This window comes from Phyllosticta citriasiana (assembly GCF_038021145.1).
Source record: "Phyllosticta citriasiana strain CBS 120426 chromosome Unknown IWZ02scaffold_7, whole genome shotgun sequence".
Lineage (NCBI taxonomy): Eukaryota > Fungi > Ascomycota > Dothideomycetes > Botryosphaeriales > Phyllostictaceae > Phyllosticta > Phyllosticta citriasiana.
The window spans coordinates 199,014-225,748 of record NW_027117284.1 but is presented as its reverse complement, the minus strand read 5'-3'; the positions used below and the strand labels follow the sequence as shown (position 1 = coordinate 225,748).

At 55.3% G+C, this 26,735-nt stretch overlaps 9 protein-coding genes across 9 annotated transcripts; 4 read left to right on the top strand and 5 right to left on the bottom strand.

Annotated features, from left to right (window-relative positions):
* Positions 1-875: 875 nt before the first annotated feature.
* Positions 876-3,189, top strand: IWZ02DRAFT_269395 (Gti1/Pac2 family-domain-containing protein). The gene is made up of 3 exons (XM_066763462.1): positions 876-1,124; positions 1,252-2,305; positions 2,351-3,189. Exons 1-3 carry the CDS (start codon positions 981-983, stop codon positions 3,070-3,072), a joined length of 1,920 nt encoding a protein of 639 aa, XP_066622111.1. The 5' UTR covers positions 876-980; the 3' UTR covers positions 3,073-3,189.
* Positions 3,190-3,564: 375 nt separating this feature from the next.
* On the bottom strand, positions 3,565-4,592 carry IWZ02DRAFT_269416 (uncharacterized protein). The gene has a single exon (XM_066763463.1). It carries the CDS (start codon positions 4,145-4,147, stop codon positions 3,623-3,625), a length of 525 nt encoding a protein of 174 aa, XP_066622110.1. The 5' UTR covers positions 4,148-4,592; the 3' UTR covers positions 3,565-3,622.
* A 474-nt stretch (positions 4,593-5,066) lies between these two features.
* IWZ02DRAFT_469678 (uncharacterized protein) lies at positions 5,067-6,714 on the top strand (the record flags this gene model as incomplete). Its single annotated transcript, XM_066768745.1, has 4 exons — positions 5,067-5,141; positions 5,255-5,552; positions 5,765-5,970; positions 6,496-6,714. The coding sequence occupies 4 exons, from the start codon at positions 5,067-5,069 to the stop codon at positions 6,712-6,714; spliced, it is 798 nt and encodes a 265-aa protein (XP_066622109.1).
* A 3,087-nt stretch (positions 6,715-9,801) lies between these two features.
* Positions 9,802-12,374, bottom strand: IWZ02DRAFT_269304 (major facilitator superfamily domain-containing protein). The gene is made up of 2 exons (XM_066763461.1): positions 11,453-12,374; positions 9,802-11,402 (listed from the first exon to the last, which is right to left on the bottom strand). The coding sequence occupies exons 1-2, from the start codon at positions 11,974-11,976 to the stop codon at positions 10,079-10,081; spliced, it is 1,848 nt and encodes a 615-aa protein (XP_066622108.1). The 5' UTR covers positions 11,977-12,374; the 3' UTR covers positions 9,802-10,078.
* An 831-nt stretch (positions 12,375-13,205) lies between these two features.
* On the top strand, positions 13,206-15,168 carry IWZ02DRAFT_269275 (WD repeat protein). Its single transcript, XM_066763459.1, has one exon. It carries the CDS (start codon positions 13,244-13,246, stop codon positions 14,993-14,995), a length of 1,752 nt encoding a protein of 583 aa, XP_066622107.1. The 5' UTR covers positions 13,206-13,243; the 3' UTR covers positions 14,996-15,168.
* A 1-nt stretch (position 15,169) lies between these two features.
* IWZ02DRAFT_269281 (magnesium transporter NIPA-domain-containing protein) lies at positions 15,170-18,241 on the top strand. Its single transcript, XM_066763460.1, has 2 exons — positions 15,170-16,411; positions 16,459-18,241. Exons 1-2 carry the CDS (start codon positions 15,445-15,447, stop codon positions 18,129-18,131), a joined length of 2,640 nt encoding a protein of 879 aa, XP_066622106.1. The 5' UTR covers positions 15,170-15,444; the 3' UTR covers positions 18,132-18,241.
* A 1,294-nt stretch (positions 18,242-19,535) lies between these two features.
* IWZ02DRAFT_451873 (uncharacterized protein) lies at positions 19,536-20,804 on the bottom strand. The gene is made up of 3 exons (XM_066767548.1): positions 20,437-20,804; positions 20,107-20,186; positions 19,536-20,036 (listed from the first exon to the last, which is right to left on the bottom strand). The coding sequence occupies exons 1-3, from the start codon at positions 20,706-20,708 to the stop codon at positions 19,948-19,950; spliced, it is 441 nt and encodes a 146-aa protein (XP_066622105.1). The 5' UTR covers positions 20,709-20,804; the 3' UTR covers positions 19,536-19,947.
* Positions 20,805-20,960: 156 nt separating this feature from the next.
* Positions 20,961-22,235, bottom strand: IWZ02DRAFT_499428 (uncharacterized protein; the record flags this gene model as incomplete). Its single annotated transcript, XM_066770232.1, has 2 exons — positions 20,961-21,222; positions 21,279-22,235. The coding sequence occupies 2 exons, from the start codon at positions 22,230-22,232 to the stop codon at positions 20,998-21,000; spliced, it is 1,179 nt and encodes a 392-aa protein (XP_066622104.1). The 3' UTR covers positions 20,961-20,997.
* Positions 22,236-22,482: 247 nt separating this feature from the next.
* Positions 22,483-26,735, bottom strand: IWZ02DRAFT_451867 (filamentation protein-like protein). The gene is made up of 7 exons (XM_066767547.1): positions 26,671-26,735; positions 26,579-26,607; positions 26,404-26,521; positions 26,009-26,350; positions 25,314-25,960; positions 23,349-25,265; positions 22,483-23,303 (listed from the first exon to the last, which is right to left on the bottom strand). Exons 2-7 carry the CDS (start codon positions 26,582-26,584, stop codon positions 22,839-22,841), a joined length of 3,495 nt encoding a protein of 1,164 aa, XP_066622103.1. The 5' UTR covers positions 26,585-26,607; positions 26,671-26,735; the 3' UTR covers positions 22,483-22,838.

Here is a 26,735-nt window from a genome sequence, read left to right as displayed (position 1 = left end):
GAGAGAGAGAGGAAAGAAGAGGGAGAGAGAGAGAGGAAGAGAGAGAAAGAGAGAGAAAGGAGGATGAGGGCAGCGAGAGTCGGGGGATGTAGAGGTATGGGCAGTGCGGTTGGATGCGGAGGATGGGATGGCCTCGCTGACATGGGGCTGGGAGTCGTGAACATGGATGGACATGAATGTTTTGGCGATATTGCGCGCTGCAGCCTGACTAAGCCGGGCGAGAGGTCGAGTCAGTGGGTGGGAGCTGGCGCGGCGCGCACTGGGGCACGGGCGGTGTGTGATCATTTGGTAAAATACAATACAACACAATTCAAAACAGTACAATACAATACAAAACCTGGCTACTCGAGAGAGGGTGAGAGAGGGAAGAGAGAGCGACAGATGGCAGATGCAGTCGACCAGCACTCGAACAGCAAGCAATCAAATCAAACCAAGCCAAACCCCCTGCTCCCCAGGTCGACGACGTCGGCTTTGCGCGGGACGGCTACAAGTGCAATCCATGGCCGAAACGGGCGGCCGTTAAGGAACAGGTGGCATGGCAGTGATTGGATTTTGGCTCTCGCAACGGCGCGCGCGCGATTCCAGAACGATTCGTGCACACCGAACCCCCCCCCCGTCGCGTCGGAGCCTCCCGCGGTGCCTGGCCTGCGGTGGTGAGCAGCGAGCAGACACCCGCTACCGGCCAAACACCCCATCCCTGAAGCGGCATCGCCTGAAGCCCGTCGAGGATCATCCTGACCTGCCCTGCTTCCCATCATCCCACACCTAAAAGGGACCGCGCGCCGACCTCGTCTATCCATCACTCGCCCTCCCGAGCCCAACCCCATACTACCGCTCGCCTCTATCTTTTGTACTGTAAGACGCTCGTCGCACACCAACCGCCAAAACCAGTCTCGCTCCTCATCTCACTTCGGCCTCGCGTCCAACACGTGAGCGTCGCCATCTCCCCGCCGTCCATCCCACCACCCGACCTGCGCTATATGCTGCGCGTTCTGCACCCCGAGTCCCGCTTTGGTGGGGACCACTACCGTGAAAACGTGGTGGGAAGAGACGCCTTTGCCGGCTCCCTTCACCTCAACTCGCTCAAACACCCGTCCTCGTCGTCATCGTCGCCGCCTTCGTCGGTAAGTTGCCCCAAAACCCCCGGTTCCGCATCATGCCCGCCCGCATAAGCTCCACCCTTCTTTAAGCTCCACGTCCTTCCCCTTCTGGCTCCACCACCGATCCAACGTTGCCTAATTCAGTCTCCAGACCGCTGCCATGGACTTCCACGACGATCATAGGGCTGCCACTGCCACTACTCCGCGCAACCTCATCCCTATGCGCTCCAACAGCGGATACATGCCCCCCACCAGCAGTCCTGCCCACTCGCCCAGCGGTCCCTATCAGCCTTCAATTCCTGGCATCCGCCACGACAGCACTTTCTCGCCGCCTTTTGGTGCCGACTCTCCCCTCAATTCTTCTCCTTCGTATTTTGCTCAGGCCGCCTCAACTCCAAAGAACTTGGGCTTGATCCCCCGCTCCAACCCCGTTCCCAGTCATGCCCTCGGCCAGCAACGTTTTGTCAGTGGCGGTTATGCCGACTCTCAGACAAGCGACAGCGACCGCGGTGTGGCTACGAGGCACACCAGCGCCTCTCCTGTTGCTCCCCACGTTGGTTCCATCCCCCCAGTACCCTCGAACCTCAACGCGAACATGCAACCGACGTGGCATGGCTTCGTGCACACTACCCAAGATGCTTTGACCATCATCGAGGCATGCTTGAATGGCACCCTCATTCACTGCCCGCGTCGGCCACACGACCGGGAACGAGCATCGTTGATCCGCAGCGGCTCCGTCTTTGTTTACGAGGAGACAACCTCGGGGATCAAGAGATGGACTGACGGGCTTTCCTGGAGTCCAAGCCGGATCATGGGCAACTTCCTCGTCTACCGCGAGCTGGAACGACCATTTCCACCAGGCGAGAAAAAGAGGGCCAATCGCGCCAGAAACAAAAGCGCGCGCTCCGAGCCGTACTCGCGCACCAACAACTCGAGTCACTACAATGAAGAGCCGCCGTTCGAGATACCAGACTCCAAGGACCGCAAAATCACCGGCTCCCTGGTAGACTCGTACGACTTCAAACGCGGGGGCTTGCTCAAGCGGACGCTTAGTGTCACCGTCAACGGTTGCACTCACCACCTTATCGCTTACTACACCATCGAAGACGCAAGAGACCAAACGACGCTGTTCCGTCCTGGTCATGACAGTCGACTGGCCAACTGCCATCCACGCAAGGAGCTCATCACCGACCAAAAATTCAGGAGTAAGTGCCCTGTCACCGTCGCTCAAACTTCCCTGACGAGGCCAGGTCCCATTCAAGACCCTGATGACGTTGTGCCGTATGGCGCCCCCTTCATGACCATGGGCCATATGCCTGGAGCGCATCTGGGGTCGTATGCCTCCCAGTATCATCCGCATCATTCGTACCAGCCCGTTATTCCTGGGTTGCCGGCCCACACAGCCTGGGGCCACACCTCGTCTCAGTCGATGGGCAGCCTGTCCGCATCATCGAGCGGATCTTTTGGCGGCTTGCCTTCGAGTTCCCCAAGTCCCGGGAGTATGTTTGGAGGCATTGGCCATGGCGCGCATCTGATGCATGGAAGTCGACCGTCTGGTGAGCTTGTCAGTCCGCTGAATAGTCTCCACTTGAGCTCCTCCCCTGGGCACCAGTCGCGGTACCCGGTTGAAAATGTTGCACCTCCCGTGACCGGGTCGGTCTCTCTCGATTATCAAAGTTTCCCGGCTGAGACTTCGTACCAAACGGCACAGGGTTCAGGTTTTAGCCACGGCTTCGGGTTTGAACAAACCGGTCAAGCTTTGCCCCACCAGGCTCAATTCCACGGCAGCGTAGGCGAAGCCAAAGACGAGCCTCAAGTTGCAACCGAAAATTATCTGGGCGAGGGTCCCGGCCAGATGCTCACGTCTGGGGGCTTTTCGGTGTACCCCAACTCAGACCCGCACCACACGCGACACGACACGATGGGCGCCTTCGATGAAAAAGCACCCAATTTTTCCAACCACTTCACCTAGTCTCGACGCACTCTTTTTCCTTTTTCTTTGTTCTGACGAGGTCAAGTCAAAGTCAGGTCTGGCGTTTGGTGTAGCTGTATCAGATGTTGATTGTTCTCATTCTGGTTTACTACTTCGCGCGTTCGACCACACGGATCCGGGCCAAACTTCGGGTAATTAGGAGTTTGTGTTACGAACGGACATGTCGAATGTTTTGTCTTTGACGATCACCTGGGTGCGCATTGCTTTCTGTCATGTGTGGGAGCTGTGCATGGACTTGTCCAGGTGATTTCACGATACCCCAGTTCAAGCGCGCGCCGTCAAAAATAATCATTCCTTGCTGCAGATTTAGTTGGTCTAGTCTACGCGCGACGGCACCGAATGTCTACGCTTGTTTGTTGGCTTTGCCCGCGGCGTGGGCCAAAATGAAAGTTTTGTCAATGATTCTTGATTGAGCGTCTGTGATGTTTAGATTCACAAAGGGGGGTGTCAAGACACGGCCATGGGAGGACAGTGCGTGCGGGTAGTTTCAGCGAGCGGGGAGGGTGTTGCACGCGGTCGACAGCAGCGATCAAAGGCACCCAAGAATAGCGGCACATCTCGATGAATGAAGTGGTCTCGAGCACATTGCGCAGTGGTTCGTGCTGTTGGTTTGGGCGTGGACACGGAGACCCCGTTTTCCCCAGATTCGACGAGGGTGCACGGGGCGCATGGGCGCAAGGAGCGGCCTCTGAGGACTCGGGCGCGGCAGGCACACGCGGTCAGGAAGGCTGGAATGGCCGGCAGACGGTGCTGAGTTTGTGTCAGCCTCGATGTGATGATGATGATGATGATGATGATGATGATGATGGCAGACGTGAATATGCTTCGAGCCACCTAGGTCGACGTGCCGACGACGTCTTCGGCTTGCTAGCGAGATCGAGCCGGCCCGTCGAGCGGCGCGCGTCAACCACTTCTTTCCATTCGCTCGCCCTGCGCGTTTCTTTTGCATAGGGTGGCTGGCGTCTATACAGACGCGCGACGACGGCGACGACGACGACGACGACGACGACGACGACGACGACGACGATAGCTTCAACCATAGCGACTCCTCCATCAAAGCTGACGGCTGGCGGCTACGCGAGTCGCGCAGTGGACGGCTCGCTCGCTACCTACCCACCTACCTTACCGTACAGACTCTGCACGACGCACGCGCCCTCTGCTCGCGGCATCTTCGCACGTCCTCTATCTCCATCCATCCATCCATCCATCCATCCATCAACCTCGACCGCCAACCACCACTCCCCGTCTCGAACGTCGTCAAACCCCGACCAGCCATGCCATGGAAGCAATGGCATGTCTCTTGCCCATTTCCAGAAGCCTGCCTGCTTCAGTAACCCCCCGATGTCTGCAGGCTTCCGGCTTCTCCCACATCGACCTGCGCGTCGGGCACCACCACTACCGCACGTGCTGTCGTCCAGCCTCTGACCTCTGCCGGAGCAGTCGGAGTCTGTTGGGCCTGCACGCCTCCAAGGTCCCTCGCTCCATGCTCGCATCAACCAAACGGCACACCAACTCTGCCTTCCCTACCCCCCTCCTGAGGTCAGTCCATGGACTTCTCCGCTGTGTCGTCACATCTTGACACGCCCTTACTCATGCTGCGAGCAGGTCGCTGTCCTCGACTTCTGTCAAAACTTCTTCTCCAGGAAAGCCCAGCAAGCCGCCAGGGGAACAACCCTCTCAGAAGGTGAGCCGACTCTCCAAACTCATCTATCCGTCTTCCTATCTCGAGAAAATTCGCGACCCTGCATCTGTTGTCGTTCATGCTTTTGTCAACCTCTGTCGTATTTCTTTGCCCCGTTACCTCAGCGTCTTCACGTTGTTGGACTCGGCATCTGCCGCTCCAGCCATTGAGAAATTCCACAATCCCCCCTACGCGGCAGTTTCATTTCGAGGCCGTGCAGTCCTAGGACATGCGTCCTGACTCTTGAATTTTTATTTTCTCATTGGACGCCCGGGTCTGTATCATGTCAAGCATGGACTCATGGCGCCTTCATTTACCACTTCTCTGGCACCTCTACTCCTCCCTGCCACATCTTGCTCGTATTATTGTCCATGACACTCCTTCTCAAGGATTCCATGCCCTCCTTCTCCCTGCGTACATCACTAACGACTCGTGGCCTCCCAGCACCTGCCGAAGAAGCCTCTTCTGGAAAAGACCAAGGAGCTCCGGCGACAGATCAAGTCGCTGACCACTCACGAGCAAATATGGAACGTGCCCAATGTCCTGACCTTGTCACGGCTTTTCGCGGCGCCTGCTGTCGGGTACCTGATTCTTCACGACCAGCATGCGTGGGCTTTGGGTCTCTTCGCATACGCCGGCATCACGGACCTCGTCGACGGCTGGATAGCTCGGCGGTGGCAGCTGCAGACGGTCGTGGGCAGTGTCGTTGATCCCATGGCCGACAAGCTGCTGATGGCTGTCACGGTTGCATGTCTGGCCGCCAAGGGAGCTTTGCCTGGTGCGTGCCACTGCTGCCCTGCCACACATCCCCCAAACCACCCACCCCCCCCCCCCCCCCCACATCCGCAAGCTTCCGCAGCCCAGCCAGCCCCCGCCCCGCTCCGGTCCACCCTCCTCCCTCTCCACCCCGCACCTTGCCCTCAGACCTCGCTTCGTATCCCCCTCCTTGGCTAGTTGCAGATGGATGGCGGTGCACTAACAGCCTGCCAGGGCCGTTGGCTATTCTCATCTTTGGCAGAGACGCCTCTCTGGCCATTGCCGCCATCTACTATCGCTACGCCTCGCTGCCGACGCCCAAGACATTTGCCCGATACTGGGACTTTTCCCTGCCGTCGGCTGAGGTCCACCCATCGACCGTGTCCAAGGTCAACACGTTCCTCCAGCTGGCGCTGATCGGCCTGACGCTCCTCTTCCCCGTCACAGCTCACTACGCCACCGCCGCCAATGACTCCGAATCAAAACCTGCTTCCCAAACAGGACACCAATTCCTCGACGCTGGCTCCCCTGTCGCTACCTCCGCCAAAAATGTCGCTATCAGACCGCTCTCCGCCGACGGGACAGCGCCAGCCGCACACAAGTCCGACGAGTCGGTCGCTACCAACCTCGCCGATGATTCTCGAAAAGACGCGCTCCAACGAGTCGAGCGCCAGCAGCACCAGCTCGCGAAGCAACTCGACGACGGCAAGCATATCGCACCTTCTCGAGACGCCACCAGCGCGAGGAGCGACGCTCAGCCATCACCACCAGCATCACAACACCAGCAACAGCGGCACGCAAACACAGCCCCAGCCTCCTCACCTGCGCCCAAAGGCCAAGCTCAAGACGCCCAAAGCGACAACAGCAGCAGCACAACCTCCTCCTCTACCACCGCTGCCACCTCCCTCGCACCACCCGTATCCGACCTCCCCTCCCTCGTCATCTCGTCGGTGACGGCACTGCAGGTCCTCGTTTCCGCCACTACCGTCTGGAGTGGCTTCAGTTATGCCATCCTCAAGAATGCCGTCACCATTCTAGGCCAGGACGACGCACTCAAGAAGCGCCAGGGGGTCGTCGGCCGCCGCATTATTGGGGGCAGCTTTGCGGCTGTCTGCGTGGCCGCCACGGCTTGGGCTGTTTTCGTCGATGGCTGGTTGAAAGGGAAAGATGAGCGAGAGGAGTAATTTTTCTGTTCGCTGCCTGCACATCATTGTTGGGTTTACGATGGTCAGGCTGTCGACGTTGGGTTGGGGCAGTGCCGTGGTTGGGCGCTGCAAGGGCAAGTGCCGCCCGAGCAGCTCAATGATCTTTGACGTGCGAAACGAAAGGGAGACGGATCAGGAGATGCAATGGGCTCGAGCGAATGGGCACATGAAAAGCTCTACGCCGGGGTTGCATCGAGTAAGGAGAATGACGTGGGTCGTATGCTTGCTTGTTCCCCTTCCCAGACTGTCTATATCCGCTGGTCACTCCCCTCTTTGCTACGATTTTGTCTCCAGCAGGCATTTTCGCCGCCCGTTTTTCGTGGTGGGATATGCGCGATGATGACATGGTTCAGAGCGAGCGCAAGCGCTGCATGCATGGTCTTTATTGTGTAGCAAAGAGACATCGACGACGAAAAGCATTGCTTTTACGAAAAAAGAAATGAGAAAGAAGCATCTTGAATCATCTCTTGGCCAAAGCCGAGACAGGTGCCAGGCAATTGATTTTCTTTGGTTACCGATCGACCGGCCAAGCAGATACGACAAGAAAGCAAGCGCGTGACAAACACCCTCTCCCCCCCCCCCTTCCCCGATGGTGGAAATGTTGGAGATGAGGGTGGCGAAGCTTATGTCGACGCCCTACTGGCCTGCAAAGCATCGTCCAGCAAGGATACAAGCATCATCACTGTCTTTCCTTCTCACCCTCTCTCTTTTTCTACTCCTTCATTCGCCATCTACGATGCACTCATCAACCTCTGCGCGCGTGCCGCAGCATCAAGCGGTCAAGCAAGCACCAAGTCTGCCGTTAGTTGGTTACCTACGTACATGGATCGTGTGCTTTGACATGCAGTGCAGCCAGTCTGTCTGTCAGTCTATCTGTCCATCCGCGGTTAGATCTATGTATGTACGTGTGATGTTGTCGCAACCGCCACCGCCTCCACCGGCACTATCAACTACCGTTACTCCTACTACAACGTACCGTACTACTACTCGTCCATAAGGCATGGTGCTAGCCGCGATAGACGCGGGACGACGTCGACCAGCCGGCCTGCCGCTTACCCGCTGCTGGGCTAGCTAAGGCAGCGCTAGCTAGCTATCTACCTAGCTAGCATTGAAGTTTTTTCTTCGTTCGTCCTTGGTGACAGACTGACTGACTGACTCACTGACTGACTGACAGCTGCCGTGTCCCTCGCCAACAACGGCCTTCATCATCATCATCATCATCATCATCATCATCATCAACAGCGTCCTCTCTCTGGTTGTGGGTGCATGCATGACATGTGCCCTGTGTCCACACCACCACTACCACCACCACCACCTCCTCCTCCTCCTCCTCCGCAGCGGGGCGGGGCCCGCTGTCGACCTAGTCAGCTAGCTAACCCCCTACTCATGGCATGTGTGGTAGCGCTACTACCAGCTTACGTGCGATAGGTACGGTATAAATGCACCACGCAAGAAATTGATCACCTACTGACCTCTTCCCCACATACATATGATTCCCGCCCCGGCCGCGACTGCGGTCTTCAGATCATGACACCGCGCGCGCGCACGCACGCACCGCACACATGCCTAGCCTCCGCTCCCCACCCGCCCGCCCACGTCTTCTCCCCCCTCCCTAACAACACAGACAGATAGATAGACAGACAGGCAGGCAGGCAGAGCTTACCTCTCCACCATATCGTACACACCCAAAAGCCGAGACCTGCTAATGCAGCCTAGATGGCACTTATCCACTCTCCCGTCTTTCTATCCATCCATCCATCCACCCTTCCACCCTTCCTGCTGCTCGCTCGCTCGCTCATCCACCCACGAATCAGGCCCGGTGCCCCGTTCCCTCCGCTGCATCTCCGCTGCGTCTCCGCTGCGTCGGCCGCGCTCATGCCGTGCCGTGCCGTGCCGTGTCGACGCCGACGCCGACGCCGATTGATTCCCATGCTGGGCGATGCTTCCCCGGTGTTTTTTGATGGGTTTCTCATGACGTTGGATGTTGATTTGCGTAGGTGTTGGGTGATTTAGTACCTGTTGAGCGGTTGGTTGAGCAGTTGATTTTTGCTGCCTGCCTGCCTGCCTTCTCGCTAGCTCCAGGTTAAAAAAGAAAAAAGGAAAAAAAAAGGGTTGTTGCTGCTTCTGCTTCTGCTGCTGCTGCTGCTATTGTGCCAGGCTGTTGGTGCACGTCATCATCGTCGACGCCATCGTTTCTGTGCTCATTCATTCATAATTCATCTAGAAAACTCCGGGCCAGCACCACCACTTCCCTCAACTCTCGCGTAAACCAAGAGCTTTATTTTCTCCTTAATCTTTCTTTTTCAGAGCGACGACGATGACGACGACAACAACAACAACAACGCCGATAATTATTACCCTACCTTCCAGCTCGCGACGAGGCCTTCAACACCCGTGGAACGAGAAATCAGTGACGCCGAGTAGACGAGTAGACGAGTAGACAAGCAAACGGGGATCAATCAGCGGACGAGCGAACGGACGAATGGAGAGAAATAAGGGCTCACTCTGGCGGAAAGATTCGATTTGAATACTTTTCTATTACCACCTGCCCCCTTTACGTGGCTTTCTTGGCCATTCGTATACTGACTGTTATACTAATCATTGGGGGAGTGAGTGAGTGAGGGGTGGAAGTGGAAGTAGAAAGGGGGGTCGGAGGTGTGGAGGATAGTACCTAATCATGTTTGCGCCGATTCGGCCAATTAATCAATCTTTTCTATCGCTGTTGGTGTTTTTTTCTTTTTTTTTTTTTTTTTCCCTCGCGTGTTTGGTTGGTGCGGAATGCCTACCTACTTGGTAGTAGTTGCTGTAGTTTGCAGGAGGAATGCGCGGGCGAAATGTTGGGAGTAGGTAGGTAGGTAGGTAGGTAGATAGATAGGCAGGTACGAAGGCTTTGTGATAAAAAAATTGCAAGCAAGCAACAAAGATGAGCCAAATGACTTGGACTGTCGAGGCTTGAATATCCTCTGTCGACTCCTGACTGGGAGGTCATAATTAGCTAAATGTTTGGTCAAGATTGTGTGTCCTCTAAATCTTTTCTCACACATCACTTTCTCAAAGTTCCCAAGAGTCATTGAATACAATCTTGATTTGTCCATCTATTATGTATGTGTATGGGTACTTATGTAGGAGAAACATTCTATTCATACGAATCGTCAATTTCATTGACCTCGAGGGTGAACCGAGCAACGCCAAACTCCAAGCGCTTGCCATTAAAAATCCAACACAAGGAAGGTCGTTATCCCCTGAGAGCGCACCTCTTGAAGTACCTTGTTCGTCCATCTCCATTCCGCTACTGTCATTCTCTTCGATCATTCTCCAACTCACTCTATCCTTCCACCCCTGATTACACGCCAGCCGTCTTGATAGTGAAGCGGCTCCTCGCCCTCAACTTGTCACCACATAAAAACAGCACATAGATGCCTCCGCAGCAGACGACGGTAAAAGCGGCGAGCAAGCTAAGACCGGGACCAATGCCCAAGTTGTGGAAGAGCGGGCGAGCAAAGTGAATGGCGCCGGCAGCAACGGCGGAGCGCAAAAAGTCGTTTCCGGCAAAGAGGCTGGCGGCGTACTGCGGGTACGACAGGGGCAGGTAGAGGAAGATGCACTGGATGAGGAGGAAGACGCCGACCGTGAAGATGCCGACGCCGATGACCGACACGATCCAGTGGATGCTGGCGCGCGCCGTCCACGCAAACATGAACAAGCCGATGGGGCACAGGAAGCAGACGATGAGGGCGGGGATGAGGCGTCGCTCGGGTGCGCCGAGGCCGTGCTTGTTGATTTCGGGTTCGACGATGTAGTAGATGTAGGGCCAGTAGATCGCAAGGGCGATGATCACGCCGACGGTGATGGACAGGAACGTCAGGCCCATCTCACCCAGCGTCATGTGGTACATTTCGATGTAGACAAGGGGGAACGACTCGAAGAAGGAGTAGTAAATGCCGTAGACGAGGGCGACGTAGACGGCGGTGAAGGCGATGGACGGGTCGAGGAGCATCAGCTGCATCGGCCGCCACAGCGCTTCCACCACCACGTCGTTGACCGTCATGGCCGCCTGATCAATCTCCGACTGCGCCTTGAGGTTTGAGTTGCCCGTGGCGCGGCGCAGCCGCTGTGCGCGCCGCAGCAGAATCGTCGACGCTGACGTCTCAGGCAAGCACAGAAACATGACGATCCAGACAGGCCCCGCCAGCCACAGCAGCTCCCACTGCGACCATCGCCAGTTCTTGGCTGCCACGCTGAAGCCCGAGATGATGGGACCCAGGGCAGGTCCGCAGGTAGCTGCCAGAGCCCACAGGCTCAGCACATAAGGCAGCTTGATGAAGCTGTACAAATCCTGCAGACTTGCGCCGCCGGTTGCGAGACATGGGCTACCGAAGAAGCCGAGCAAGAAGCGCATGGCGATGAGCGTGTCAAAGTTGGGCGCCAGCGCGGCTGGAACGAGGAGTATGACGAAGATGCCGAATGTGATGAGATAGGGCGGGTTGCGGCCGATGAAGGGTACTTCAGATAGCGGCGACCAGAGCAGCGGGCCTACGCCGTAGGCGAGCACGTACATGGAGAGGCCCATGGCAGAAGCTTGAATGGACACCCCAAAGGCCTCTATCACGCCCTCCTCGCTGGGGGCGTAGATAGCGGAACCCATGTACACGGCAAGGGTGTAGATGCTGAAGCGCGGTGAGAAGATGGACGAGAGCAAGCGTTTGCAGGGACTTACTATATCTGGAAAGCCGCAAAAGATTTTTTACCAAATGTCCAGTTTTGAGGATTGGCAGGGTCATCTGTGTCGTACCAATCGACGAGAATCGTTCCATCGTCGAGTTTCTGGGGTTTGATGGGTTGACTCCCTGATTTTTCCAGGGTTGCAGTCGTTGCTTGTCGCTCAAGGTCTGCTTGAGGAGCAGTTTGGGACTCGACCTTTTCTATTCCCGAAGTCGACCTCTTGAGGCTGGGGTCGCGAGAGCGATTGGAGACATCCGATGCAAATTTGTCCACGTCCGTCTCTTCGCCTTCTGACGAGTCCGAGGATTTTCTCTCCTCCAAATCCTTGTCGAGCTCAGGGTTTGCTGGTGTAGAATCGACATTTGCTGGTTTGGAATTGTTGAGGAAAGACACTCGCTTGGAAGTGTAGCTTGGAGGGAGTTGGTAGTCTGGTCTCTCCTCTGGGTACTGTAGCAGTCTGTTGCGGGAGAAGTAGCGGATGAGTTGTCCGATTGGTGCGTCTCTAACCAAGTCTGACATTTTGAAAGCAGTCTTTTTTGAGACAAGGAGAATTTCCTGTATGGAAGGAAGATGTACTGTGAATTGAACTGGTGATGATGATCCAAGTGGGAAGCACAACTGTCAATTATATTCCATGGCAGATCGGGCTTTGGCGTCTGAGGAGCATAAAATCCGGCGGACTATATCCCTTGTCAATGTAAGCGTCGACAATGACAGTCATAGCTCGGGAGGTTGCGACATGGTGAGCCAAGCACGCTGCAGGCTGCAATGGCCCGCTAAGCATGGTTTCCAGATGGTAAAGATGCACTAGGAAAGCATGTTGCTCGGGAACCAGAGCACGTTAATAATCAGCATGACTTGCAAGCTCATGTGTGCAGATGTGGCAGGCTTGAGCGAAACGAATGCGGCTCCTGATTTGTTTTCTGGGCTTACCAATCGGACCGAACAGCGGTCGAACTGGTCCTACATCAGCACTAAACTGGCGACATGGCGGATCCAAATTCTTCAAGGGGCCTATTTGAACGGACGAACGCTGGGCTTGTTGCAAATCCGATTCTCCAATTCTGCCAATCGTCGAGTCGTTAGTAATGTGAGACGAATGTCTTTGTGCGCGGTGTGCATGCAGTGATTGCGGTCAGCGCGTTGGGCGGCGCCGACAGAAGATGTCCCTTCAAGTAGCGGCAGGCCTCAGAGGTCGTCAGGGCAGCCTATGGAAGCTGTCACGGCAGTTTGCTGCTGTTGCTTGTTTTGGCAAATGTTGACCCGCATCCTTGGCAGCCATTGCTTTTCCTGTCGTTTGCTTCTCTTGTGTTGATGCATGCTAATCGAAGTTTTCGCTGAAAACATGCAGGGCGACGCCTCGAGATTCGTTCGATCAAAGCCGTGGATTTAGCGTCGTTAGTGAGGGCGGTGATATCAAGCTCATCCGATCAGTGAGGTGGGAGTGCGTAGATGGCGCATCTGATGTCATTACTAATGGTGTCGGCGAGTAGGAGGAGTCGGACACAAGACACGGCAGCATGACGGGCGCATCAAGGGCGACTTGAAGGCGATGGATTCGTTCGGCTGCGTGGGTGTGGTGGACCCAATGGGAGATGGAGAGTAAAGAAAGGAATGAGATTCTCCTGCGAAGGGACGAGGTTGAAGGGAGTCGACACGGAGATGTCACTTAACCCCGGGCAAGTTTCCCCCGCACGGGCCACTGGCGCGAATCCACATCGACGCGCTTCAACCTCGATTGATACATCTGATCAACCCCGCCATCTCCCCAACCTGATTCAGCAACATGACGGCTGACGACGTCGAAGTCGATGATTTCGGTGTCGACGAAGAAGCCCTCAAGAACTTCCTTGGCGCCAGCGAATTTGGCAAGCAACAGCGCACTGCCAATGTCGAGGCTCAAATCAATCGCTCCAAGAGAGATCAGGCTGAAGCTTCACCAGCCAAGCAAGCCGACTCTGGATCTTCGAGCTCCGACGGTGGTGACGATGATGATGATAGCGACGATGAAGACGACGAGTTTCCAGTTTCTCACGAGATGGTCATGAAAACGCACGAAAAGGCTGTGACAACCATAGCCCTGGACAGAGTTGGCAATCGTGTAATTACGGGGTCCAATGACTGCAATCTCAAGCTCCATGACTTTTCCAGCATGACGCCGACGACCATTCGCGCATTCAAGTCGGTCGACCCTACCGCAACCAAGCAATCCACCAACGTCGAAGCTCACCCTGTCCACCACGTCGAGTACAATCCAAACAATGCCAGCCAGCTGCTCGTCATCAGCGCGACGTCACAGCCAAGGATATTCAGCAGGGATGGAGAAGTCCTCACCGAATTCGTCAAAGGCGACATGTATCTCCGAGACTTGAACAATACCAAAGGGCACATCTCCGAGGTCACCACTGGGGCATGGCACCCGACAAATCCAGATTGGTGCATAACAGCGGGCACGGACAGTACGCTTCGTATCTGGGATGTGAATAACAAGAGATCGCAAAAGGAGGTTATTGTTTACAAGTCAAAAGCTGCTGGTTCAGGGGGCCGGACACGGATGACTGCGGTCGCCTGGGCTGCTGGTGAGGAGAACAACAACACGCTCGTGGCAGCTGCTCTCGACGGCACCCTAATCATGTGGCGGGGCTATACGCCTGCCTGGCGTCCGACGGCAGAAGCAAAGGAAGCACACACCCCAGGCACCTGGACCAGCGGGATCGACATTAGTCGCGATGGTAGAATGGTCGTCACCCGCGGCGGCGACGATACCATCAAGCTCTGGGATACCCGCAAGTTTACGAAGCCTCTGATTACAGTTGCGCACAATTCGACTTCGGCCCAATACCCGACTTCGAACATCAAGTTTTCTCCGGACGGCATGTACGTGATTACGGGTTCGGATACTGGACACTTGCACATTTTGCAAGCCGCGACGTTGAGGCCTGCCCTTGTCACACCCGTGACACCAGGCTCTCCCCTCATCACCGTCCAGTGGCACGAGCGGCTGAACCAGATCCTGACGGGCTCGGCCAATGCGGAGACGCACGTCCTGTACAATCCCGACAAATCGCAACAAGGTGCCGTGTCGGTCATGAAAAGAGCGCCAAAGCGGCGGCACATTGACGATGACCCGAGTATGACCATGGACCTTTCCCAAGGTGTTTCGGCCGATAGCATCGTCACTCCGGGGTCGTCTTCGGCCACCAGCTTCTCGGCACGGCATCCAAATGTCGGACTCACGGCGTCGGGCAGATCGCGCGATCCACGACGGCCGCACATTCCTCAGGCAACGCCATTCTCCAAGAACCAGCCCGACGAGGAGCACATTCGCAAAAGTATTCCACTCAGTTCGATGCGCGAGGAAGATCCGAGGGAGGCCCTACTCAAATACGCGGACAAGGCCAAGGAGGATCCGGTATTCACTGCGGCATGGAAGGAGACGCAACCTAAGCCAATTTTTAGAGAGCTGAGCGATGACGAGGCGGAAGAGGAAGAACCGAAGGCGAAGCGGGCGCAAAAGGAAGCGGGAAAGAGATGGTAAAGGCAGTTTTGAGTAGATTTCCAAAAAGCTAAGCGATACAAAGGGGGCATGTGGAGCAGTAGAATTGATACCCGCCGATAGACATGAATTGCTATTTTTCGATAGTTGGGGTGCAGTTGACAGTCTGGGCGTTGGACGGGCGGAGATGGCTTGCCTAGGCAGATCCCTGCTTCTCCATGTGCTCAAGACCCTGCTGGCCCAACTTCCAGTCGTCCAACACCTCACCCATCCACCCTCTCCCCTACCTTGGCCCAGGTCCGCAGAGGACCTGTTGAGCATGGCCTTCAAGCCAGACACTCGCCGCCGCTAGACTCATGAATCCTTTGCATTCTTCGCCTTGACTCGCCACCATCCCTCCACGCGCGCCCCGCCATCCGTCAAGAAGCATCCTCCGCGACAAACACGTCGCCAACCCTCCACACAACCACCTCTCGCCCTCCGCCTCCGGCATGATAATACCGACCGCAGTGCAACGGCCGCTGCAACATGCCTCCGCAGTCACGCTCGCCTCGCTCGCCGTAGCCTCTCCCTACTACGTCAACCCGAATCCTGCATCGCCGCTCCCGACCAGACCGCGCTTCGCATTTTTGGATAGGCCCAGCGATGAAGGAGACCAGAATGGCGACTGGGCCTCGCTCATCGGCATCGTGACGGCCATCGTGGGCAACATTCTCATATCGTTTGCGCTCAACACGCAAAAATATGCCCACCTGCGACTTGGGCGTGAAGCCAACCAACACCGGCGAGTAAGCCAAAAAGGCAGCCCCCAGGGTGCTGGCCAAAAGTACGCCAAGGCAAAACGGAAACTTCGCGGCAGTACGGGAAGCATACGAAGACCAGATTGGAAAGTCGGAGACGAAGCACAAGAATCCGATCCTTTGCTTTCGGACAACCATGGATACGACCGTCGCAGCATCGACTCAGACTATACTCCGGGCGAGGGCGAAGATTCGGACTCATCGCTCGAGGACCAGGCAGAAGCGCTGCGCCGTCCAAAGAAAAAAGCTTCCTACCTGAGCAGCCCTTATTGGTGGCTTGGCATCGTGCTCATGACTGTTGGCGAGGCCGGCAATTTCCTGGCCTATGGTTTTGCGCCTGCATCCATCGTTTCTCCGCTTGGAGTGGTGGCCCTGATATCGAATTGTATCATTGCGCCCTTTATGCTCAAAGAGCCCTTTCGCATGAGGGACTTGGCCGGCGTCTTGATTGCTATAGGCGGCGTTGTCACGGTCGTATTGTCCGCCAATGACAACAATCCAAAACTTGGCCCGGATGAAATTTGGCAACTCATCAAGACTTGGGAATTCGAGACGTATCTGGGAATCACCATCTTCTTGATAATCTCGTTGATGTTTGCGAGCAAGAAATATGGCCGCAAGAGCATTTTCATAGACCTTGGGCTCGTCGGCCTGTTTGGTAAGAAACCTCTCAAAGACGAAATTGCAACTGCTTATCCCTCATAGGTGCCTATACAGCTCTTTCCACAAAGGGTGTAGCATCTATGTTGTCATATACCCTCTTCCGCGCCCTCACATTTCCCATGACCTATGTCATGGTCATCATTCTCGCTACCACGGCCATTATGCAAATCAAGTACCTCAACCAAGCCCTGCAGCGCTTCGACGCCACCCAAGTCATCCCCACTCAATTTGTCTTGTTTACTCTCTCTGTCATTCTGGGATCTGCTGTCCTCTACCGCGACTTTGAACGTACAACTGGCAGTGACGCCGGCAAGTTTATCGGCGGCTGCGCTTTGACCTTTTTGGGGGTGTGGATCATCACCACTGGTCGGCCACACGGGGACGAGGAAGATCTCGAACAGGACCACGACCTCGAACGCGAGCACGCCATTCATCTTGCGGAAGGAGAAGAGTACGACGACGACGTTGTAGCTTTCGATGCCAGCTTCGCAAACCGTTCCTCGAGACGACAATCTCCAGCAGACCAAGAACATCCATCCTCCATGTCAGCAACTCACCACCGTCGTCCTTCCATGCATCGTCTCACAACTCCTGCCATTATGCTGTCCGCCGAGGTTCCTTCGCAAGCCGTCACGGCCTCCAATACACCAGCTTTTAACACGCCAGCCGCAATTGAGTACGATGAGGAGGACGAGACCCTCACTCGCAACCCCTGGGCATCGGAGTCTTTGGTTTCTTCCATCTCAACTGCGCAGAATGAACCTCCTCTGCTGCATGCCACTGCGTCTGCTCCAATTCTTCCCTCTGAAGCCCAGACTCTCGGCCCTAAGGACACGCGCAAACCGGACGTGAATAACGGCGAGCTCGCCGTCTCCGCAGAAAGTGCCCGCCCGCAGACACCAAGACATCACTCGGTCCTCACGGCCCCGACTCCATCCAAAAATCAACAGCGTACACCAAGCCCAAGTCCTGTAAAACAAACACCGGCCACCCAAAACGAACCAGCAACCCCCGCGACTCCCTCGACTGGACGACCATTCAAGCGCGGCTCCATCGGTAGCCTCTTGCCTGGGCCTCTCACAAGCCCGCTCTCGGGTGGCCTCAGCGCGATCGTCGCCGATTCGCTGCGCAAAGGCGTCGAGATGCGTAGTTTGCCCATAGGCTCCATGGAGCGGCCTCGTCGCAACACCCGCGAGCGTGGCGAGCTCCTCGGATCCTTTGGTGGCTGGCTCGGGGGTTCGGGTGTGGGTGCTGTCGCAGGTCCGCGCGGCGATCCCGCAGACAACAACACTTTTGCCAGGCGCAGCACCAGCCGGCCAGGTCGCCGGCGCAGCTTGGCCGTGTTCGACTCGCTGGCCATGACGGCCGAAGAGAACGGGAGCAGCGTCGGCGGCCGCCACGGGAGTGCAAGCCTCGAGGCCAGCGTCGTCAGTGGTGGCGGAAGCGTGAGCGCGGGCGCCAGCGGCACCGTCACGCCCAACGCCTCTCCTGCCGCGGCGAAGAGAGGCAGGGCCTGCAGCGCGAGCAACCCGCTCGGTGCCCTACTGCAGCGCGTCCGCAGCCGCGAACCCAAACCCTCGTCGTCGAGCGGAGGAGCGGCGACGGCTCCTCGACGCAACGCCGAAGCGGTCGAGGGCGAGGTTGTTGTCGAGGAGGAGGAGGAGGACGCGATAAGGCCCAAGCCGCAGGCGACCAGGGCGCAGACGGAGCCGTAGTGGTAGCTGGCTGCTGGCTGCTGGCTGTCATCTGAGCGATGACAGCACCAGCAGCAGCAGCTGCTACTGCGGTGATTCGTGTGGTACAAGACGTAACGCGACGTATATGCATGGATATCAGCGCTGGAGTAGTTTTGATTGGAAAGTTGACATTTTGGCGTCCTAGCAATTTCATAGACCGAACCTTTTTCGTTGTCTTTCCTTCTCGCTCTGGATGGGATGGGTCTCGCTCTGTCTTCGTTTTTTCTCCTTTGGTTCTTTGGCGTTCATCCTGGGTCGCTTATTTGGTGCGTTGGGCGGTGGTTGGCTGGACGGGCGTCTGTTTTGGAGGTATTCACGTTTCATATACCTCCTCCTCTGCTACTGCTACTACTGATGCTGCTGCTGGTCTGCTGTTGTCTGTCTTTGAAATCATCTGTTGAGTTGTACATACAATTACGCTCGCCTGTCTGCCTCTCTGCCTGCCTGTCTCTCTGCTTCCTTCCTTGCCTGCTTGCTTGTTCGCTTGTTAGCTTGTTAGCTTGTGTAGTCAATGCGGTGAGTATACAAACCGCACTTGCATCACATGGACTAAGAGCAGAAGACACACACACAGAGATTGGGGGAGGGGGGGGGGGGGGGGGGGGGGGAGAGAGAGAGAGAGAAGATACAAAGTAGAGCAGACAAGCAAGAAGAGATAGAGAGCAGAGGCAAGTGCGCGCCTTTTGTACATAGACGTGTTTGTGGGTTTCATTGTCAAACGAGCCAGCCGCCCCCTGGCGCCATCTGGTCTGGTCCAGCCTGGCTTCTTAATATCTTCTTTCTTCTTCCTTCTTTTTGGTATATCGGTCTCGTCCTTTTGAGGGTGATGGGGGAATGTGATGGTAGTGATACACCACAGAGAGAGGCGAGAAATCCTTAGTCTTCTTTGAATTGTGCCATCGCTCCTTCCTCAGAGGAGTCTGTTGTCCTAGATCGCAGTGTTTTTTTTTTTTTTCTTTTTTTTCTTCTTCTTCTTCTTCTTCTTATAACTGTGGAAAACGGATCAGGCACGGCAGGCCACCTAGCTGTCTGCTTGGCATTGATAGTGACATGGTGCTTATATCTCGAGGAAATTGGCATACCTGCCTGTCGTCAAAGCTATAGGCATGGTCAGATAAGGAGGTACTGAGCAAAGCAAATCAGCAACAGAGTAGAGGAGAGCATCAGTCCAGCACCACGTCGAAATACAAGTAAACTCTTCACGTGCATGTCGCGCCTAGAGCGCAGCAAAAATACAAGCGAGCAACAAACAAGCAAGCAAGTAGGGTCATCACCAACAATCAAACCAGACAGGAAGAAGCAAAGAGTCGAAATTCAAGAAGAAGAAAAAGCAGTCGAAAGTAGCGCCCTTCTTTTTTTTTTTTTTTTGTTTACCTCAGTGTATTGCGCCTGGTCCGACCATCCATGACTTTCGCATCCACAGCTCCTCCATCGAGTTTGTCAAGCCGCCGCGTTGAGTACAACTGCTCTGATCATGGCCCAGAAACAAAATCCACCCGATGTTTTCGAGAGCCTCCGAGTGACCCAGATGCGCGTCGAAAGCCGAGAGGTGAGAGAAAAGAGGCGCAACTCGCTTGCTTGCTCGTCGATTGGTCGTGTCGGGGGATATGCGTCCAGACATGGTATGTATCGATGGATACGCGTGCTCTGGTCATGGATCCGGCGAGCATGCTTCCTTAGCTGGCTGACACTAGCAGTCGGGCGAGATGCGACATCCAACGAAAGCCGTTGATTGTTCGACTGTGGAACCACGCCAGGCCAAGCCAAGCCTGCCGCCGCTGTCGCAGCTACCGCTCTATTGTTGGTACTCCCCGCGGTGCTCCTCGCCCTCTTGTAGCTGGTCATTGGGCCTGCTGCGATGCTTGACCAGGATGTCCAGGTCGCCTGGCAGTTGCAAAAGATGATTAGGTCTTTGATGTCGACGGATGATTGAGACTGAGGGGAATAAACTTACGCTGCCTAAGGCTCAGGCGCGGAGCGCTTTCGCCCTCTTTCTTTTGGTGTGTGACGTCGGAAGTGACGTGGACAAGAGTTCTGGTTTCGTGTTAGCATCTGCTCAATGGCTTCAGAATCTCGTCATCTGTTCCATATGAGATCTCGCGCACGATCGTTCAGCTGTCTCTTAAGCGATAACGCTGCCTGTCTGTGACAAGCCACATGTCGGGTTGAGGATCCAAGTCCATCGTACCGCAACTGGCGAGCGAGTCACTGACGGACGAGGCAGCTAGTCACAGGCTATTTCCAAAAATGTAGGGGAAGAGGCAGAGAACAACCAATTGCTTACCCTTTGGTCAGATCCATCATCAAATCCTTCAAGGCAGGGGACAGACTGAACTTCGAGATATTGTAAAAGCTGACGCCCGAGTCGACCCTGCTTCCATCCTTGCAGGCAATCGAGTATGTGATGAATTCCTCGCCCCTGGAAGTCGTTTTGAGCTCAGGGTCGCGCGCCACACGGCCTACCAGTGTCATACTGGCCTTCTGCGCGCGCGCAGAGCTCGAGAAGCTTCGAGCGGGCGCCGAAAGGATGGCGGCGGAGCGGCGGAGAGTGAACATGGTGGGGAGATTGGATTGGACGAACTGGACGCGTCGATGGAAAAAGTTGGGAGTGATTGGAGTTGGGCCGAGCTTGAGAGGATTATTAGCTTGAGGTGGAGGTTTCGCTTTCTTAGACCACTTGTCGACCAGAAAAACTCCGACGCGCCGAATGACTCGAGGTCCCAGCCGCTTGTGAGCCGAATGACTCGCCACCTAAACCTCTGTGCGTCCCGGTCCCTTGCAGCATCTCACAACATCGGGGAGCTTCCAAAACAATTTGATATTTTCTCTCGCATCAGCCAAAATTCTAATCCCCATGTCCCTGCTCGCCTTGCATCATCCAGGGCGCCAGGTTGGCACTGTCAACTTCTTCGCTGCCCAATTTCTTCAGCGGCTCATCAAATGCTGGCCTCAGACCATAGCCAGCGAGCAGCTGCTGATCCAGCCACTTGCGGCTGGACTGGCTGAGGAGAGTCGGGTTGAGAGGAGCAAAGTACTGCGCATCAAGCTTGGATGCATGGGCGAATAATAGCTGTGCATAGCGCGCGTCAGCCCGTACAATTCAAGTGGGAGCCGGCGCGTTCTTACCTCGTCCATATGCCTCAACTTTCCTCTCCACCGTTCGTCGTCATCGTGCCGCGTGCGCACCAGCTTGACCTGCCAATCTGCTGCGCTCTTCTCTTCATCCGTTGCTATCCTCCTCGTCAGACACAAGTGACTCTGTCCAGCGCGCTCGCATCTCAGACAATGCGGGTATCGATTCATCATGGGGAAGCCCGGCGTGGGTGTCCTGATTGGACATGAAAGTCCCTTCAGTTCGCAGTTCAGGCAGTTAATGATGTGGATTTTGCCCTTGTTCACGTTCTCCTTGAGAAACAGAGCCTCTTCTTCCGGGCTTCCGTCCTTTGTGTTGCCTCCAGGGAATGCAACGACTTTGGGTCGCCGCAGCCCTCTGCGATTCACGATTTGCTGTTGAAGTTCCTCGAGCTGCGCGGCTACCGCCCATTCCCGGCGTATTGTCTCGATTGTGCCGCGATGCTTCTCGGGGATTCGCGCAGTGGGCTTGTTGTGTAGGTCGTCTCTTGTTATGCCATCGGCATCGAAAGTGGTTCTTGTGGTAATGCGATCCTCGACGGCTTCCAACGAGTCTTTGTAGGCTCTCTCCCTGTTTAGTCCTGCCTTTGTCTTGGTGGGAGTTGGAGGAAGTGACGGGACTGAGCTTCCTGCCTCAGACTGGGCGAAACCTCTCTCCTCGTCATTCTTGCCGTAGCCGCGGAGGCTTCCTTCTTGAAGTCCAGCAACGAATCGTTCGCGGGCCGCCTTCCTCGTGGGCGTTGTGAGGGCCAAAGGGATATCCTGAAGCTTGCGTGAAACAGATTTTGGCGCGACGCTCGATGGAGGAGTACTGAGGAGAGGTGTTCCATTGTCATTACTGTTGGGGGACATTTCCTCAACTTTAGCGGTTGTCGTGGGGCCTTTGATCGAGCAATTCTGCGTTGGCAAGATTAGGTCGTCCTCGTCCGAAAGCGCTTGCGAGTCCATGATGCTGTTGCTGCGCTTGATTCGTATGCATGTAGGCTCTTCACCAGAGCAAGGTCCAAGTTCAAAGACATGGCTCCCATCATGGCCAAAAGTAAAATCGCCGTTGAGGCATCTCTTTGTCTCTTTGTTCAACGGTGTCCGAGTCGCCATTTCTGCACGTGAATGGTTGAAAATGCTCGAGACTGATCCGGGTTTTCTTTGTTGCAAGGAGACCTGTATATCAAGTTGAGATCTCAACAAACTTCGAATTCGGCTATGGTGACCCAAGAAAGCGCGCGAGGATTGGGGGATTGCATAGTAGCCAACCTGATTCGCAATAGCGCACCTCAGAACTCGAGGATTCAACAACCGAGCCCTGGCGAAAAAGCCCTGTCGTATCTCAAGTATGGTGGAAATAGTATAAGTTTGCCTGGTCTGTGTTCCAAGTGTGAAAGTGAAGATCGGACCGAACAAAGATGGTGAAAGTGAAAGGAACCCAAACCCACGTGTGAGATTACCCAAAGGCACAGCATGGGCATATTACAAAATGCTTAGGACTTTGTACCTGATTGCCGACCGTAGCGGCGCTCACTTAATTACAAAGGGTATCTTGATGGTTGGGTGACATCAGAGAACAAATCCCCCAACACCAACGCAGTTCCACGGACGCAGGGCCTTGGTGTCTTCGAGCTCGACGCACCACCAAAGCACCTCCTTTGCCTTTTCGATTTGGCCTCCCTCTTCATAAGCGCGAGCCAGCGCGAACCAGGCCTCCGAGTCGTCCCAACCGCTTCCCAGTTTCGTCAGCGTTGAGAGCAATCCGTATGCTCGATCTCTGGCCGCCAAGCGATTCAGCTCTTCGGGACTCGGCGATTGGCCACTTGGTCTCCTCGACTCGTTTGTAGATGGCTGTATCCGAGATGCGCCAGCAAATTCAACGGGCTCTGGAGGGATCACTTCTGTGTATATGTCAAGCAAAATGTTGGACAAGCCAATGACGCCTACAGAGTCATCTGGATCATGCGACAGGGCCTTTTCAAAGTGATATGAAGCCTCATGAGGCTCGCCCTCAGCATGTGCGATTTGGCCGCGCTGATAACCGTTAGAAAGCCCTCACTGGAAGTTTATGAAACTTACGCAAGCGTGAATGTCGGCCCACAGCTCCTCGACACTTTTGCCCCCGCCCCAACCCCTCTCAGAGAAGAACTTGGCGCTCGATGAATCATGAGCCACCTCTTGCTCCAAGTTGTCTGCCAATTTGAAAGCCTCGTCGACAGCCCCCTTGGCGTCCTCGAACAGCGCCGCGCGCGTGTATAAGCCAGCGATGAAAAGCCAGACATCTATGAGGAGGGAAGTGGTATGTCTGCGCTCTTGCAGTTTTGGGAATTGAGGCTCAATGAAAGAAAAGTACGGTCGAGGAAAGGGCGCTGGCAGGCGAGTATCCTGTTGGGGAGGTTGATCCTCGTGTCCAGCTGGAGGTGGCTCGGTCTTGTGGGAGAGGTTGTGGGCCACTGAGCGCAGTGGTTGATCGTTAGAGCTGCTAACGGATCCACGAAGCTTTCCGGAGGGTGCGCTTCCACGTCTGGTTGCTTCATCGGCGACAGAGTCGGTCTTCTCCGAGTGTTCTGCTGAGTCGGCCGTCTTAGCAACGCTTGAGCTCCTCTTTTTCAATTTAATGCTTCCACTTTTTGACAGGAAGCTATGTCTCTCCAGAGGTTTGACCAAATTAGGAAAAGAACGGTGTCCATTCGCCTTACCGGTGTCGTCTGTGACCTGAATTGCCGGTGCCGCGGTCCCGTCGGTCAAAATGGTCGAAGGCCTGGAAGAGCTCCTCCTACTGGCTGGTGGTACGGATGAACTGCGTCCCCCCTGGTTGGTATTCTTCCTCCGCCCAAACATTGACAACCTCGTCGTGGAATGGCTGTGAGGCAGAGCTTCTGACGACCCCAAAGCAACTTTTTGCTGACTACTAGAAGGGTCGCCAAACAGTCTCTTGTAGAGGGCCAAGAGCTCCATACTGGCATCAACTGCTGCAGTTGTCCCTTCAACAACCTCCAGCAGCTTCAGTTGAGTGAACTTTACCTGCAAAACACCCTCCTTTTCAAAAGCCTCCATGCGATCGACAAGTCCGTGAATTGCCTTGGCCTGGTGGGCCGATGCTCCTGCGCTGTTTTCGTTGAGATGCTCGCTCCGAAAAGTGTCGGATGCCCCGAATAGGACTGATGGGTCGTTGAATTGCTCAAAAGCGGCCTCTGCCGTTCTTTCGGCCGTTGCAAAATCGGATTTCGCCGTAAGAAGTAGAGCAAGAAGGTGCCAAAGAGGGATTAGCTTCCTTTCGCGAATGTACTCTGCTTCTTCATCACCCGCGTCTTCGCTCAAAACACCATCTGGCGTCCTGAGGCCATCAGGCTGCGAAAACGTCGACAAAGCGCGCTTGACAATCTTGATTGCTCCGTTTATGTCCCGCATTTCGGCAAGGAGCAGCCCGAGCGCATATTGGGTTTCCAAATTATTTTGGTCTTCATACTCGGGGCTCAGGGCCCGGCGAAGCGCAAGAGTCGCCTGCGTTTGGAGGGTCGACCTTGCAGTCGCCTCGTACGTGATTCTGGCCCAATGGGCGCGACTGATGCCTATCGCACGATAGGCAATGGCAAGAACTCGTGGCGAGATGGAACTTTCCGTTGGGTTCTCTTTTTCTGTTTCTGAGCTGTTCGTTTTGGCCGTTCCTGGCCTCGATGCAGGCGTGTGTTGCTTCAACCACTTTTCTATCTGCTCTCCCACTTTCTTTGCCTTTTCAGCTTCTTTGAATGAACCAAATCGACAGAGAATCCTGATGGCCTCAGACGCAGTCCTGAGCACAATATCGTTGTCGTCGAGTCCCGGATCTTCTTCCCCGCTTTCCTCTGCACGGTCTTTGCCACGGCTGATGATTTCGACATACGAGTCGAATGCCTTGAAGGCCATGTCAAATTCGGCTAGGGAGGCATGTACAATGAACAAGTGACGGAGAATACTGGTTGAATGGTACGATTTTGTGGCAGCCCGGTAAAGAATCTGGGATCTTGGTTAGCGCTAAAGCACCCACGGAATTCCCAAACATACATCAAGGACGCATTTGCCGACCCCGGCCTTGCCTCCTTCACCAAGTTCGTCGTCTGTCCAGGTAGGTCCACACAGCACACGCCAATTGTGCATTACAGATTCGGCCCACGAGTCAATCTCCTTATTGTTCTCGCTTGCTTTGGGGAATTGCTTCTCCTTGAGCAAGAGAGCCTCGTAAACGGATTCGGCCAATCTCAACTCTGAGCGTTGATGCAGTTTCGCCGCGATGTACTGTTCTTCAGAAGCATGCTCTGCATCATCCCTCATAAGCGGATCCGCCGGGTCTGAAGAGCCCGTATACAGGATGCGACGTCTCAGGATGACAGAAAGGGAGCTGTAGTAAGTCTTCCACACAGCGCGTCGCATGTTGGGTGGGTCGCTCCCATCGAGACCACCAAATAGAGCCTTGCCGTTGTCTGTAACGCGCGACCACAGGCGGAAGGTTTGGATAGACTGGTTAAATTCTTCCACTCTGGCGCCGGGCCGAGAGATGTCTTGGTAGATGCAGAGGTGGGCTAGCAGGGCTTCTGACCAACACTTGAACTGCGGCGAAGCAGAGCTGAGAATATTTTGCGAAAGAAATGAAAAGACTGATTTGTAGGACTGTGTCGCCTCGGCCGTGGACCCAAGCTTTTTTTGAGCGGTGCCTGTCAAAGTCAGCCTTTGAAGATGCAATGGCAAGAGCCGGTTCCTACCTTTCAAATATGCCCCTTTGATTATGCAAACCTGGGTCCAGCCAGTTAAGGACTCATCTCCAGTATTCAACTCGGCTATTTTGTCTTCGAAATTGGCAGGGAGCCTTGATAGTGTAAGATCGGGCTCATCCAAGACTGAGTGTATCCATGCCAAGCATACAGCCGCCACGAATGCGTCCTGCTTGTGCGTCGTGTCTGCGGCCAGAGCGACGGCCAATGCGTCTATCAGGGTTCGCAAATCGGGGGGTGGAGGAGTCGCAGCGGTCGGAGAAGGGGGTGGAGCAGATTGTACTCTGTAATGTGCGGCGACGTGGGCCTCTGCTCTGGCAGTGGTATACAAGCCTTGTGGAGCTGTCAGGTTTCTGGGCAGTATTGTAGGGAGAGCAATGGCATACAAGTTCGATGGGGCGCATGCTTTTCGATTTTCCGAGCAAGCTCAGGGACGTCTCCCCAGCGAGCGTGGCAACGGGCGTCGTCAAGCTGGGCAATGTATCCAATTGCTTTGGCGTTGTCCTGCAGGCGGGGCATCAGTACGGGGAGAGGTGACGTAGCAGGGGGAGGGAGAAATACAGGCATGATTGTGCAGCCCGCGCAGCGACCTAGAAATGCTCAAGAGGTTATTATACGAGGGCCATGACAATCGAGTGGAAGTTCAGCCCTACGAAACAACCGAGTTGGACCAAGGAAGGGAAGGCGACGGGAAGATGGATGCAGTGGTGGAGAGAAC